This window comes from Neoarius graeffei, chromosome 1 (assembly GCF_027579695.1).
Source record: "Neoarius graeffei isolate fNeoGra1 chromosome 1, fNeoGra1.pri, whole genome shotgun sequence".
Taxonomy (NCBI): Eukaryota; Metazoa; Chordata; class Actinopteri; order Siluriformes; family Ariidae; genus Neoarius; species Neoarius graeffei.
In genome coordinates this window covers 129,413,930-129,429,800 of record NC_083569.1, presented here as the reverse complement: position 1 = coordinate 129,429,800, position 15,871 = coordinate 129,413,930, and the positions used below count along the sequence as shown (strand labels likewise).

The following is a 15,871-nucleotide window of genomic DNA, read 5'->3' as shown; positions in this document are numbered from 1 at the left end:
ATGTTGCAGTGAGGTACGTCCTGCAGACTGCTGTTCTACTTCACAGAAATGTGGTTAGCCATTATTAATACCTCAAATTATAAAGACATACAGGATGGCTGATAGGAGGAGTTAGAAGATGGACCTATAGGAGGGCTATCGGAGGATACGCTGTAAGACATGCTATAGGAAGATGGGCTATTGGAATATACGCTATAGAAGGATTTAATTCAATTTAATTTTATTTGTATAGTGCTTTTAACAACAGACATTGTCACAAAGCAGCTTTACAGAAAATATATAAATTCTACATATAAGTTTTAAACATATACATTTTATAAGCTTATAAATTTATCCCTAATTAGCAAGCCTGAAGCGACGTTGGCAAGGAAAATCTCCCTAAGATGACATGGGCTGGAGGATGGACTATAGGAGTATAGGCTATAGAGTGTTTTCACCGACGTCACCAAAACACGAAAGTCCCGGATGTGCGGCCATATCGGAGGCATCGATTTCTGTAAACAAACAACGCTTGTGTTTCACACAGGAAAAAAATTAATACTTTTTTTTTTAAATCGCAATTTTTGTAATGGCATCAGCCAAAGAAACTTGCGATAAGAAGACAGAAGCTGCTAGAAAGTATAGTATGTAGAAGGCCTCGAGCCCAGTGTAAGAGCATGCTATCTGGAGAAATTGCAGTTAATCAACGGCCTGGAACCATACGAAACGGGAGAGGACCTGAGTGAACACAGTGCATTGCTGCATTGTACAGAAGCACCATACAGAAGCACCATCACGGCTAGACAGTAGAAATATAGTGTCATGTTTAATTTTAAAACATTGATCAAAACTTTAAAAACCTCATATCTGATACAAAGTGAACTGAACACTCTTATGTTGTCCGGATTTTTGTCGGTCAGATCCTGGTTTAGTTTGGCAAACCAGAGACGACGACGCTCCTCTGACAATTTTCTGGTTTCTTCCCCCTGATTTTCGATTGTTTCAGGTAATCGGTAGAAGTGCAGATGTTTCTCACGATCTGAGCAATTGTAGCAACCCAAAACTCTGCAGCAGTTCACCGTTATTTGGTTAGTTTATTGAAAAATTCACGAAGATTGCTTTGCTGTTGATGTGTCCAACACCACCAATATGGCTGACTTCCAGTTTGATGACATCACTCTATAGAAGGATCGGCTATAGATAGTTTTCACATGACATCACTGAGTTGGGGATTCCCTGGTGGCGGCCATCTTGCGGGGCAAGCTTACCGTACGGGTCACTGAGCACACATTGTAATGCGCGAGTACAAAGTCTTCAAAAGAACCCAAGCAGGCTATTTAAAGCTAGCAATGGTGCACACCTGTTGTATTCACGGCTGTCGTAATAGGTCAGATGATGACGTCAAGCGGAGCTTTTATGGAATTCCCACTGTACAGGAGCACGAAGACGAGCAAACAAAGAAACTCAGCATACAAAGGAGAAATCTATGGCTTGCGAGAATCAACCGCAAGGATTATCAGCCTTCCAAACACAGCAAAGTCTGCTCCGATCATTTTATAAGTGGTAAGTTGTTTAAATAGGAAGTATAAGGATGAGAAAAAAACAGTGAATTGGAAAGCTACGCACATTTGTGCAGCTTCGCGCAAATGTGTGCAGCTTTCCGATTTAAATCAATTCCGATTTAAATCAACTCGATATTATACACACACATATATTTATATGCAGTGTTGAGAGCTCTAAAATTCCAATGTTTACATACCTTGGCTGTAATTAGGACATGACTGTCACTTGTTTTTATATGGTGGACTTCGCGGACCCAGCCACAGACAAAATAATTGTATGACTCCAGCAACTTGTATGCTTTGAGGTCGTCAAGTGTGTAGGCACTTTTACTATTCACGAAATAGTTCACAATATCAGGGTACGATATGGATGGCAGCCCTGCATAGTCACTTGAAAATGCTTCTTTGTCCACTTCGTAGGGGTCAATTCCCCCAATCAAGGCCAGTTTGGCTGCATACCGTTGTCGTGAGATGTCGTCCAATGTATCTATATACTTCCGTTTGCTTGATTTTGCCGACATTGATCTTTATTTTAGAAAACTGACTATATAACTTAATAAATTCGTCCGAGATAACGTAGCCAGTAGTGGCGATGGTCTGTTTTGTTTGCCCCGCAAGATGGCGGCTGGGGGGCGTTCCCCGGAATGCCGTGACGTCAGTGAAAACTATCTATAGGAGGATGGGTTACATCCCCCCCAAGAAGTTTATTGCTTGTCAACTTTCTATGGGTGGTGTGCCAGACTAAGTGAGAGGCCCCTTTAAATTTTGTCATATGTGTGTGTGTGTGTGTGTGTGTATGCTTTGTGTACAGGGTGACGATGTCAGCATTGGTGGTATCCATGGCAATGGATAGTGGACTCCTGCCATCCATGTCCGAGACACTCTGGCAAGCGCCACGCTTCAGGAACAAACAAACCTGTCTAAAGGAGGAACAGGAAAAGAGACGGGACATTAACACAGACACTAACAATAGTTTATGGTTGCTAAGTTTGTATCTAAGGTTAATGTGCAACCTACTGTTACAACGTTTATAAGGTTACAGTGGTGCTTGAAAGTTTGTGAACCCTTTAGAATTTTCTATATTTCTACATAAATATGACCTAAAACATCATCAGATTTTCACACAAGTCCTAAAAGTAGATAAAGAGAACCCAGTTAAACAAATGAGACAAAAATATTATACTTGGTCATTTATTTATTGAGGAAAATGATCCAATATTACATATCTGTGAGTGGCAAAAGTATGTGAACCTTTGCTTTCAGTATCTGGTGTGACCCCCTTGTGCAGCAATAACTGCAGCTAAACGTTTGCGGTAACTGTTGATCAGTCCTGCACACCGGCTTGGAGGAATTTTAGCCCATTCCTCCGTACAGAACAGCTTCAACTCTGGGATGTTGGTGGGTTTCCTCACATGAACTGCTCGCTTCAGGTCCTTCCACAACATTTCGATTGGATTAACGTCAGGACTTTGACTTGGCCATTCCAAAACATTAACTTTATTCTTCTTTAACCATTCTTTGGTAGAATGACTTGTGTGCTTAGGGTCGTTGTCTTGCTGCATGATCCACCTTCTCTTGAGATTCAGTTCATGGACAGATGTCCTGACATTTTCCTTTAGAATTGGCTGGTATAATTCAGAATTCATTGTTCCATCAATGATGGCAAGCCGTCCTGGCCCAGATGCAGCAAAACAGGCCCAAACCATGATACTACCACCACCATGTTTCACAGATGGGATAAGGTTCTTATGCTGGAATGCAGTGTTTCCATTTCTCCAAACATAATGCTTCTCATTTAAACAAAAAAGTTCTATTTTGGTCTCATCTGTCCACAAAACATTTTTCCAATCGCCTTCTGGCTTGTCCACGTGATCTTTAGCAAACTGCAGACGAGCAGCAATGTTCTTTTTGGAGAGCAGTGGCTTTCTCCTTGCAACCCTGCCATGCACACCAATGTTGTTCAGTGTTCTCCTGATGGTGGACTCATGAACATTAACATTAGCCAATGTGAGAGAGGCCTTCAGTTGCTTAGAAGTTACCCTGAGGTCCTTTGTGACCTCGCTGCCTATTACACGCCTTGCTCTTGGAGTGATCTTTGTTGGTCGACCACTCCTGGGGAGGGTAACAATGGTCTTGAATTTCCTCCATTTGTACACAATCTGTCTGACTGTGGATTGGTGGAGTCCAAACTCTTTAGAGATGGTTTTGTAACCTTTTCCAGCCTGATGAGCATCGGCAACGCTTTTTCTGAGGTCCTCAGAAATCTCCTTTGTTCGTGCCATGATACACTTCCACAAACATGTGCTGTGAAGATCAGACTTTGATAGATCCCTGTTCTTTAAATAAAACAGGGTGCCCACTCACACCTGATTGTCATCCCATTGATTGCAAACACCTGACTCTAATTTCACCTTCAAATTAACTGCTAATCCTAGAGGTTCACATACTTTTGCCACTCACAGACATGTAATATTGGATCATTTTCCTCAATAAATAAATGACCAAGTATAATATTTTTGTCTCATTTGTTTAACTGGGTTCTCTTTATCTACTTTTCGGACTTGTGTGAAAATCTGATGATGTTTTATGTCATATTTATACAGAAATATAGAAAATTCTAAAGGGTTCACAAACTTTCAAGCACCACTGTATGTTAAAATTAAGAAGGTTAACACAGTGCGACCAATCAATGCCAGGGAGTGTGTGTGTGTACCCGGTATGTCCCAGCATGGCAGCGTGGTGCAGTGCTCCTCTTCCTCGAGCATCCTGCTGATCCACATTAGCAGAGTTTTGCAGCAGGAACTCACAGGGCAGTAATGAACCCTTAAAACACGCGGGCGTATGCACACACACACAAAAAAAAATATAGATATTGAATTTTGAGACCGCTGAAACAGTGATATTTACAGCTGGTAAATATGGCTTTGCGCTCACCCCCTGTACTGCCTGCATTAGTGGTGTACGACTCTGATCCTCAGGGTTGGCCCAGTTAACATCTGCACCAAGCGCTAATGCCTCCACCATGTCAGCTAAACTAGAAGCACACGAGGCCCAGAACAGCAACAGGCTGGGGGAACACTCAGTCACATGGGGAAGAACGGGCGGGGACTCATGCACAGGCTCCGTCTCCTGCAGATCTGAAACCCACCCGGACCATTTAGATTTAAATGCTAACTGAACGCAATGAAGTTGTAATGTTGGGTCAGGGTGTCGTACCTGGTTCACTCAGGCTGGTGTTGGATGAAGAGTTAAGCATCTCTCTGCTTCCATCAGCGCTGGTTTGAATGCCACTGTCTGCACTCTTCACTGTCTCACACACACATTCTACATTAACACTGACACTGTATTATTAAAATTAAGAATTATTTGTAGTTAAAATTCTGTAAAAAAAAATAACCAAGCAAATAACCACTTTTCCCCATAAAATTATTCATTGGCTATTCTACTTCCTGTTAGGGAGTCTTTAGGAACACTAGAACCTAGTTCCTCTCACTGTGAACCATTCTGATTTTTCAAGTTTCTCTAGAATGATAGAAATACATTCATGTTCTTTCTCCTGCTGCTGAGTCAGATCCTGAACCCAGTACTTACAGCTCCGGAGCTTTGACGATGTGTCAAAGTAGGAAAAGAGGGAATCAAGCTCATCGGGGCAGAAGAGCGAGTCACGTCGAGCCTCCTGTCCGCTGAGGACCACTGTTCACCATCCAGAGGATACACATGCCATTAATGCAACAACAAATCATCAAAATACGACCAACATCTGAATAGAACAAATTCTATATGTTCTGGCATTTGGGACACAGCATGTAAAAGAGCAGGAATAAGAAGTATAGCTGAAAGACAAATTTACCAGAGGTGTTGGAGGTGGGGCGGATTTTAGGGGTGGGAGGGGGTGGCCGAGGGGGCAGGAACTCCACGCTTCCCTTCAGATGCTTATCATGTTTAGTCAGCGTCATGACCTTTGACCTTTGCTCCTGAAAGTCTTGCTTTCGCACAAACCTCCTCTCCACGTACTTGGCCCGGATGTAGGCCTCAGTTTCCTGCCTGAACCACACACATTTATTCTTCAACTTACTTCGTATAAATAAACATGGTGACGGTTTTTAATTTGATGTTAATGTATAAATTCTTTGTATCCGAGAGCAATTAGCACAATAAAACCAAGTCTTAACTGACACATTGTTCACTTTCCATACTCGTCTAACAACCTTTCCTCAATCTGATATACAGCCAGCAATGTGGTCAAGAAGACTGAACCATGAGAAAGAGCGTAAGGGGGAGTTGAAGGCAGTGTTGAGTACCTAGGGTCTCCAAGCTGTGGTTTCTTCCAGCCCATCTCTCCTCTGCGAGCCTCATAGATCTGATTAATCAGCTCATTACCCAGCTCACACATCAGCTACGACACAAACCACACAAAACAGTGGGTGAGAATAATACTAATACAAGTTTACCTCAAAGGCATGCTGGGAAATAAACACTCAGGACAGACAGCTGGGCTAAATGACCTAGCTAGTATAAACACGAAAATCAACATAAATAAGTTCGGTGATAGCTTGAGTTCTAAAAAAAAAAAAAAGGATTGGGGTTCTTACCAAAATTGACCAACTAAATAAATCTGGTCTGGATTTTAGGTCATGTGATGCTCACCTTCAAGAGCTCTGGTTCCCACGAGTCGAGTGTCAATGATCTCACCTTAGAGTTATGGACTCCTAAACTCCTACAGGACACATAAAATCACATGAAATGTGATGTAGCAAAGAGCGCAGGAGTATTGCTGAAAGGTAACAGGTAATTGAGGGTGTAGGAGTATTAAAGGTGTAGTATTAAATGGTGCAGTCTCTTCTCCTGTTAACCTTTTTGTCACTGTTGTTTATCGCCCTCCTGGCCCTGTGGGATGTTTCATAGATGAACTACTCAGCTCCTTCCCAGAAGATGGCATCTCACTGATGGTCCTAGGAGACTTCAACCTCCACCTAGAAGCCTCCCACTCTGCTGCTTTCCTTCCCCTACTCCACTCCTTTGATCTCTCCCTGCTGCACTCTTCTCCAACCCATAAAGCTGGCAACCTTCTCGACCTGGTCTTCCTCAGAAACTGCTCTGCCTCAGATCCCACAGTTACCCCTCTCCATCTTTCTGACCACCACTTCATTTCATTCTCCCTCCCCCTTCCTCTCCACCCATCATCCCCCTCATACCCCAAATGTTACAGTCAGTCATAACCTCCGCTCCCTCTCTTGCCTCCTGTGTTGCTACCTCCCCCACGGTTGAATCCTTTGCCAGTCTCCCCACTGAATCTGCTGCATCCTCCCTGCTCTCCTCTCTCTCCTCATCACTGGACACATTATCTCCTCTGGTCTCCAGGCCAGCAAGATCTTCCCCTCCTAGTCCCTGGATGTCCGAAACACTTCACTCCTACACAATCGGTCTACATGCAGCAGAAAGGAAGTGGAGAAAATCCAGGTCCTGCTGCCAACCTGTTGCACTACCAGTCCCTCCTTGCAGAGTTCACAGCCTTGCTCAAATCGGCCAAGATCAAGTTTTATCAAAATTCATACCCTCATCTCCAACCCTTGTCAACTGTTTTCTCTTTTCTCTTCTCAACTCTCCACCAGCTGCACCTCAGTCCTCCATCACAGCAGAGGACTTAGCAGTCTGTTCTGAGGAAAAGATCATAGCCATCCACAACTCTTTCACCACGCCTGCCTCCCCATACCATCCCCACCCTCCCTGTCTCTTCCCCCTTGCTCTCTGCTTTTTCCCCTCTTTCCACTTCTGATGTCTCCCAGCTCCTGTTCTCTCACCCTCTGACCACCTGTGCCCTTGACTCTATCCCCTCATCTCTCTTCCAGACCAGCACTCCCAACATCCTCCCATTTATTACCTCCCTTGTGAACTCCTCCTTGTCCTCCAGATACTTTCCCTCCAGCTTCAAATGGGCCCACATCACTCCTCTGCTGAAAAAATCCGACCCTAGAACCTTCTGTCATCCAGAACTACCACCCCATTTCTCTTCTTCCCTTCCTATCAAAGACGGTTGAATGTGCTGTTGCTAACCAACTCTCCTCTTTTCTCTCACGGAACAACCTTCTGGATCCTCACCAGTCCAGCTTCTGAGCCAGACACTCAACCAAGACTGCACTTCTCTCAATCAGTGAAGCACTTCATGCAGCACGTGCCGCCTCCCTCTCCTCAGTCCTGTTTCTCTTTGATCTTTCTGCTGCATTTGACACTGTTGATCACCCCATCCTCCTGTTATTCTTATCAGCTCTAGGGATCTGTGGAACAGTCCTAGACTGGTTCAAGTCCTACCTCTCTAGTCACTCTTTCCAGGTTACCTGGTCTGATAGTGTATCAGCACCACGCCCACTTACCACCAATGTCCCTCAAGGTTCAGTCCTTGGTCCGCTTCTCTTCTCCCTCTACACTCAATCTCTCGGCCTGATTATCCCTGCTCATAGTCTATCCTACCACTGCTATGCTGAGGACACCCAAGTGTTTCTCTCTTTTTCTCCTTCTGACATAGAGATCTCCGCTCGCATTTCTGCTTGCCTGCGTGACATCCAGAGCTGGATGGACAACCATCACCTGAAGCTCAACCCAGGCAAGACAGAGGTAATCTACATTCCTGCTCCATCCTCTCCACCCCTGGACATCATGATTTCCCTGGGAGACATCTCTAGGTCACCTTCACCCAGCATGAAGAACCTAGGGGTGGTGTTCAAGAACAAACTCTCCTCCTCAGCGAACATTGCTGCAGTGGCCCGGATATGTAGATTCCTTCTCTACAACATCCGAAGGATCCACCCTTTTCTCACCACCTACTCTACTCAGCTCCTGGTCCAAGCACTGATCCTCTCCCTCTTGGACTACTGCAACTCTCTCCTTGCTAGCCTTCCAGTTTCTTCCATCAGACCCCTGCAGCTCATCTGGTCTACAACCTCCCTCATTCTTCCCATGTCACCCCTCTGTTTGCCAATCTGCACTGGCTCACTATCGCGGCTCGTATCAAATTTAAGGCATTGGTGCTAGCTTATCAGACTGTCAAGGGGTTAGGACCAGCATACCTCCAGAGTCTGATCCACCCCTACACGCCAGCCAGATCCCTACGCTCCACTACTACTGGTCGACTGGCCCCTCCTCACCACTCCTGCCCAACCCGCTCAAGACTGCTTTCTGTCCTAGCTCCTTGTTGGTGGAATGACCTTCCCATTGAGGTCAGAACTGCCAACTCCCTAACCACCTTCAAGTGCAGACTGAAGACTCACCATTTCAGGTTGCACCTCTCCCCTTCTTCCCTGCCCACTATGTTTCAGTCTAAACCAGACCTGGGCATTTTACGGCCCGCGGGCCGCATCCGGCCCTTTGGTTCATTCTGACCGGCCCGTGTAAGGTTAATTAGAAATTACAAAATAAACGTATTTTCTAATTTTACCTCATGCATGGACTGAATGTGCATTGCTTTTATTTTGAAGTTGTGTTCAACAAAAACGCAATGCGCATGACGTGAACATGACATGAAATCCCACGAAACCTAATCCCGCGATAACTACTTCTGTAATTTGTCCAGACCAACCACAAACTTGTACATCATCCTTCAAACGGTCCAGCCAATCACATACAGGCATGCAAACTGGTCAGGGGTGAAAAAGGTGAGAAGGATGCACGGGGACACGGCACGCGCGCAAAAGTACATTTCGTAGTCTACGTTACAAAAAAAATTGCAACCAGTGACATCTTGAATTTAATACAGTACAAAATAACTTTCCATAAACATGTCTTAATAAGTTACTGTTGAGTGGCCGGTAAATTGTACCATTTATTTGTCAGTGGCCGGTAAAGTTTGATATTTTGTGAAGTTAATTTTCACCCCTGTGTACAACACAGTGGGCTATTTACAAAAAGGTATATATTACTGCCTGTGCTATCTAACAGACCTACCCCAGAGGACACACCTGGCCAATCCCTGTCTGTCAATTTTCTTAAAGACATCACCTATGTGAAATCAGGGGCGGATCTAGAAAAATATTTATGGGGTGGCAAGAGGGGGGCAGGAATTTTTGAGGGGTGGCAACGTATTACAGACGTATATATACTGAATTTAATCACAGTTTGACGACAAATAGTATGTACACTAGGGTTGGGCGGTATTACGGTAAGAAGGTATCCCGAGGTATCCAAAAGTACCAACGGTATCGGTCTCATTACCGTCATTTAAAAAAAAAATATATAATATCTAAATAAATATGGAGTACATGAGGTCATAATATAAAATAATAAATTGAAGATCATCCCGAATAACTGTGTGATCGTATTTTCACTAATTCTATCAATTTCCTAAAGAGGTTCTCAGCGCGTGCAGGGTTGTTTATGTCATTACCATGGCAACCCTGCATGACATTTGGAGTCTGACAGAAAGCTTCGCAAGAGACTGAGACCGCGGTTGAAAGATGGCAAGTCAAGATAATGAGTTAGTGGCAAAAAAAAAATACAACATCGGCAGTGTGGCAGTATTTTGGTTTCAAACCAAACGAAAAGGGAGAGCCAGCAAACACAGATGAAGCTGTGTGTAAAGTATGTAAGAAGACGGTCACGGCGCGAGAGGGGAACAAGTTATGTTAGATCAAGACAACGTTTTAAGCAAGGTAAGGCCATTTGATTATTAATTTCCCCGCCATGGCATGACGTGGGCCCATATGATTTTGCCTTGTGCAGCTATCACGCATTTGAATTAGGTTCGCCTCATTTGCGCTGAAGAATATGGTTTATCGCGCAGTCTAAACGGACTTGGGTGTTGGTTGATTCTTTTTCTTTTCTTTTTTTTTTTTATTTCCCATGCTTGAAAGGGTATGATCCTGCTCATCGTGTACTTTTTTTTGATGGAGTAGGTGAAATAGTGCTGCAAATGGCGTTTCAACGCAGACATGTGTAAACGACAGTTGAATGCTATTTTCAAGATGAAGGAAGAGTTGCGTGATGCTTTGAAATATCTCTTAATCCATTCATCAATGCACAAAATTCGCTTTGCTGCTTAATCCATACCACAATGCACACAATTCGCTATGCTGCTTTTAAATAGTACATTTGAGGCATAGGCGCAGGTCTGGACAAGGTCCGCCGGTAAAGGCGCACGTACACAGTAGGCCGAAACAAAATATTTTTTTCTCGGTAATACCGTATACCCCGGGAAAACACAGAGACAGTTTAAAGGTATCAAAATTTGGATACCGCCCAACCCTAATGTACACACTACAAAAGGGCACAGACTGCCATTTACAAACTCATACAGATAAACTTAATCTCATGCCTTTATTGTTCACGAAGAACACACATTCTCAGATGAGGTCTATACCGTTTCTGGACAGTTTTATACTGTATATGCAAAAGAACAGACACTAAAAAACAACACCACCACTGCTTCAAGTTCAGCATGATTTAAACTATTTACACCAGTGTCACATTTTATAGTTTTTTTCCTCACGCTTTGTAAAGGCTCACCAGTGAGCAGAACATGAACTTGTCACGCCTACAACAGCTGAATGCAGCGATTTCCATGTTGCTCAGCAAAACGCTTCACAAATTTATCAAGATCTAATGCTTTTGTGCGCTTTGATTCAATGCTGAGTACAGCCAAACTTGATAGTCTCTTTTCTGTCATAGTCGACCGCAAATAAGTCTTTATGAGCCTGAGAGATGAAAAACTTCGTTCACAGGATGCTCACAGGCAAGACAACCGCTATTTTACACAACCTGAACAACTCAAAAAAAAACAACATCATCTTGGTATGGGTCCAAAAACAGTGAACTCCATGAGAGTGGTAGGACTCTCCTGTTCCCCCTTTTTTCTGTCTAGTCCTCTCCTCGTCTGATGTAACTCATGTTTAAGATCCTCAATATTTGAATCATAAGCTTCAGCCAATAGCAATGTTTTCCTTGACAGACGGTGAATCAATATTAACTTTTGTGGCCGACTTTACACAAAACTAATGTCAGACCTAGCTAACATTAGGCCAAAAAAAAAAAAAAAAAAGTGTGTTTCAGGTAACATGAAATACTAAAATAAGGTCGGTAGGTAGGAAATTTTTTTTTTCTTAATTTGTTTTATTTTGTTCGAAAAAATTAACACAAGTAAACATCTTACAAAATAGCATTTTGGCACAGAATCCTTTATACCACACATCATAATAAAATAAGTGTTTTAAATCTTTAAACGAATCAAAAAAATATCGCAAGAGTTCGAGTTATGATCTGCGGAAGCGTATTGCTGCCACACTCAAAAAAAAATGGCTTAGACTCAAGTAATTACGTGAAAAGATATTGTTAACAGAGTTATCACGTTTTTACAATATATTTATCATGTAATAACATATCACGTAATTTCATGATATTTTCATGTGATAATGTGAAAACACCTTATCAAGAAATAACGTGAAAATATGGTTTAACGTCCTAGGCTAGGCTACTTCCATTAAAAGCAGACGGCCTCGCCGAGCCTACTGTAGAACTTGGGTCGAGCAAAAACACGGAGCAAAAACATGGCTGAATCCTGAATGACTCCTATTTGTATAAATAGGGGACTACATAGGCGGCAAAATGTAGTGTTTTTCCCTGCCATGGAAGTGCACTTGTATACTGAAGAGGAAGCAATTTGCATTACAGCCAGGAGGGCTGATAGAAGTGGCAAAACATTTTACTTTTTATCGTTTCTTTCACAACTTGAATGCGTTGAAACAAAAAATTATGACAAACTAACACTGCTTACACTAAAATATCGAGGGAAATTTGTAATAAAAACTTTACGGTCGGCAATTTCGACGCGGAAATTCTCGATCGGTCGGGTTACCGGAAACACACTTTTTTTTTTTTTTGCCTTACATGTATAGTTAGCTAAATAACCTTCTCCAACCTGATTTTTATCCTCTCAAAATCAGCATCGCAACTATACTAGCACTGTTCATTCATTATAATTTCATTTTTGGATAGATAGTTAATCAGCTTTTACCCCTTTCCTCCCGTGTCTCCTTTCCTCGCGACTCCTGGCTCCCTCGCTTCGCGCCTCTCAATTTTCCAAAACAACCAATCTCTGGCGTTGTCTCGTGCTGCATTCGCCGCAGTCGGACATTGGAAATTCGCGCACGTAAATGTCAAATTGGCCGTAATTTTTCTTTGAATTCATCGCTGCCAACTGGGGTAGCAGCAGGGGTGGCAAGGCTTTCTTTTAGAGTGGCATATGCCACCCCGGTAGATCCGCCCATGGTTATTCACCCCCGAGCGCGCTGGAAACTGTTCCATTGGTATTCAGATCCAGTCGCGAGATGAGGTTGCCAGATCTCTCTATAAAAAGGTGACTTTGCGGTCTGAATCTGTGGAATGTTCGTAAGCGAGGACTGGCAACCAGCAGTGGGTTGTGCACCAGCTGATCAGAACTCCAATGGAAAAGAAGCGTGTTAGTAACTGTTTATCTTGATTGGCTGTAACCTTGTAAGTGAAATGTTTGGCAACAATAGCGTTGTAGCCTGCCTACCCCCCCCCAAAAAAAACAAAACTCTTCGGATCTACACGATTCACACAAGTGACCTATTTTGGGACCAAAACGGCGAATTTCGCCGAAAGGTGAGGAGTTTGCACGTGTGCACATAGTGTGACGTCACCAGCAGGCGCCGGAGCCCGAGCCGATCTGTAGATCTGATACCTACACCGAATCGACGTTGTTGCGAGCAGGTCACAAGAAGACTTTAGCCCCCAAAATGTCCGCAAAAAGAAGAAAGGTAGATGCCGAATGCAGGGCTTTCAACAAAACATGGACTGCTAAGTATTTATTTACTGAAGTCAGAGATAAAGCCGTGTGTTTAGTTTGCGGAGAGCAGATCGCTGTGTTCAAAGACTACAATTTGAGTCGGCATTACCAGACGAAGCACGCTGAGAAATACCGAAACTTGACTGATGCTGAAATAGCGCGGACATCGGAAGCTTTGCTGGCTAAGCTAGAAAAGATGGTACAAACGTTCACATTTTGTTAACCATTGTTTTGGGAAATTTGATTGAATAAATGACATTTTTTGTAAGGCAACCTCGTTTTTTCCATACTCTTACCAGTCTTAGCAGCTTGTAAAAGCAATGTTATTTACTGCTTTATATAAAGAAATACAATTAACATTATGCAGAATTTAGTTCAGCCTTTTGGTCCGGCCCTCCACAAAATTTTCTGTTTCTCATGTGGCCCCATGGAAAAAATAATTGCCCACCCCTGGTCTAAACCAACCCAGGCTGTGTACGGTCTTGCCTGGGGTTAGCCCATTTGAGTTCTTCATTTAGTTGTCCTTTATATGGTCGGTTTGTTTCTTTGGCTGTTTGAATATTGGTACTTCAACAACATATTACACTAGGTATCGCTGTCATTTGTTCATTTAACGTGAGAACGTTCTTGTTTAGAAGTTCAACACTTTGTATACCTGACTTTTGCACTCATTGTACGCCGCTCTGGATAAGAGCATCTGCTAAATGCCATGTAATGTAATGTAGTTGAGGGTGTAGGAGTATTAAAGGTGTAACGGATGGTGTAGTAGCGGGTGTAGATTAAAGGATCAGTGGTAGTATTAAGGGCAGTAGTAAAAGGTGTATTAGAAGGTGTAGTAGCTCCACCTGTGGATGCCGGAGCAGGCGATGCAGAGTGTGATACCCAGGTTGATGCTGGCCCACCGAGGCTCTGCTTCCCCACAGTCACAGCAGTTCTGGTTCCCTCTGATTGACAGCACGCGGTGTAGAGGACTGTCAGCGCGTCCAAAGCGACACTCACCCAGAGAGTCCAGACTGCCCAGAGACGCTGATGATTCACGCTGCAACCTCTGAGTAATAAATGTTTATAACACCTTTACAGATTACACTGTGTTCTCATGTTGCTCAGAGTGTTTTCAGGTTTCTGAAGCTGTTATGTTTATGACAAGTAACACTCATCACAGTCTTTGCTTCTGTCTCTGTCCCAGACCCTGTCTTTGTGTAAGTGCATGTGTGTGTCACTCACAGCTGCAGGTTCCTCTCCGTTTTCCCTGTAAGCTGTAGCGATGCTGTTCTGTACAGCTTTGGTCCAGAACTGTCGCAGTTTCTCTGAGTCAGCCTGCAGCATACAGCTCCTAGACACACAAATATACAGGTCAAATAATACAGATTATACATCACCCAAACACAACATGTAATTCCTATAAATAAATTCACTCTCTCATGTCCCTGTAAAAACCACAATCTCCACCCATCATACAGTTTTCTCTCTCTCTCTCTCTCTCTCTCTCTGACACACACACTCACTTATTTGGAGAGACGACCTCAAAGCAGAAACGTCGCTCCATGTCCTCGCACTGTTTAACCGTGCAAAGCCGGAGATCTTCAACCACTACAGTGGGGTTATCCTGACACACACACACACACACAGTAAGGACATATCCAACCATCTTAAACCAAGTGTGTGTGTGTGAGAGAGAGAGAGATATGACACTCTGCTCACCCTGAATCTCTTCTGATAGACAAGCTGATTGTGCTGAATGGAGAACCAACGCCTGGGAAAAAAAACATAAATAAAAAATGAATGACAGACTAAGCAGAATTTGAGAAGAGTTTATAAGAAGTGCAGTGTAACATGGGGGGAGTGTGTACCTGTCACTCTTCAGGTGGACCAACACAGGATGGACAAAAGAAAACAAACAAACAGAAAAAAGAAACAGCGTGATGGTGAAACTGAAAGAATAAATGAATCAATTTAAAATCAAACTAGTTTCAAACAAAGAGTGAGATGAGAAACAAAATGTTCTAACACTGGAAATAAAGGCAACTGATAGACAGAAACAGACAGACAGGTATACACTTACACACAGACAGGTATACCCTTCCAGAAAGACAGAAACAGACAGGTATACACTTAGACAGACAGATAGATATACAACCAGACAGACAGGTATTGACTGACAGGCAGACAGAAAGACACACATACACTTACAGACAGGTATACACACTCTACACATACTGAGGTAAAGTTTGGTGTTCCACAAGGTTCTGTCTTAGGCTCACTGCTTTTTTCTTTCTATGTTCCCTCTGGGTGATATTATTCGTAAACATGGTATTAGCTTCCACTGTTATTCTGATGACACACAGTTGTACGTTTCAGCAAAGCCAGATGAGAGACACCAGCTTAATAAAGTTGAGGAATGTGTAAAGGACAAGAACTCAAACTTAAAGACAAGGAAAGTCCAGTGTGAGCAAGCATGCATCAGAGAAGACAGAGAAGAGAGTAACAAAAAGTGTGAAATTAACCAAATCTGCGTTGGTGGTGTGCCCATCTGTCC

General features: G+C 43.2%; 1 protein-coding gene across 4 annotated transcripts in view; it reads right to left on the bottom strand.

Moving 5' to 3' along the window:
• Positions 1-15,871, bottom strand: part of LOC132883633 (arf-GAP with coiled-coil, ANK repeat and PH domain-containing protein 2-like) — a 39,662-nt gene that overhangs the window by 6,555 nt on the left and 17,236 nt on the right. For 3 of the 4 annotated variants that reach the window (XR_009654376.1, XM_060917506.1, XM_060917518.1), the window contains exons 12-24: positions 15,186-15,266; positions 15,037-15,088; positions 14,841-14,941; positions 14,560-14,668; positions 14,181-14,383; positions 6,189-6,258; positions 5,843-5,937; positions 5,392-5,585; positions 5,133-5,234; positions 4,758-4,847; positions 4,476-4,678; positions 4,255-4,364; positions 2,351-2,461 (exon numbers count right to left, since the gene is read on the bottom strand). Coding sequence is in view for 3 of the 4 variants with exons in the window: in XM_060917506.1 (XP_060773489.1) it covers positions 2,351-2,461; positions 4,255-4,364; positions 4,476-4,678; positions 4,758-4,847; positions 5,133-5,234; positions 5,392-5,585; positions 5,843-5,937; positions 6,189-6,258; positions 14,181-14,383; positions 14,560-14,668; positions 14,841-14,941; positions 15,037-15,088; positions 15,186-15,266 (1,521 nt within the window). In the remaining variant the exon portion in view is untranslated. The remainder of the gene's footprint in view (positions 1-2,350; positions 2,462-4,254; positions 4,365-4,475; positions 4,679-4,757; positions 4,848-5,132; positions 5,235-5,391; positions 5,586-5,842; positions 5,938-6,188; positions 6,259-14,180; positions 14,384-14,559; positions 14,669-14,840; positions 14,942-15,036; positions 15,089-15,185; positions 15,267-15,871) is intronic. The other variant, XM_060917527.1, reaches the window with a different exon arrangement.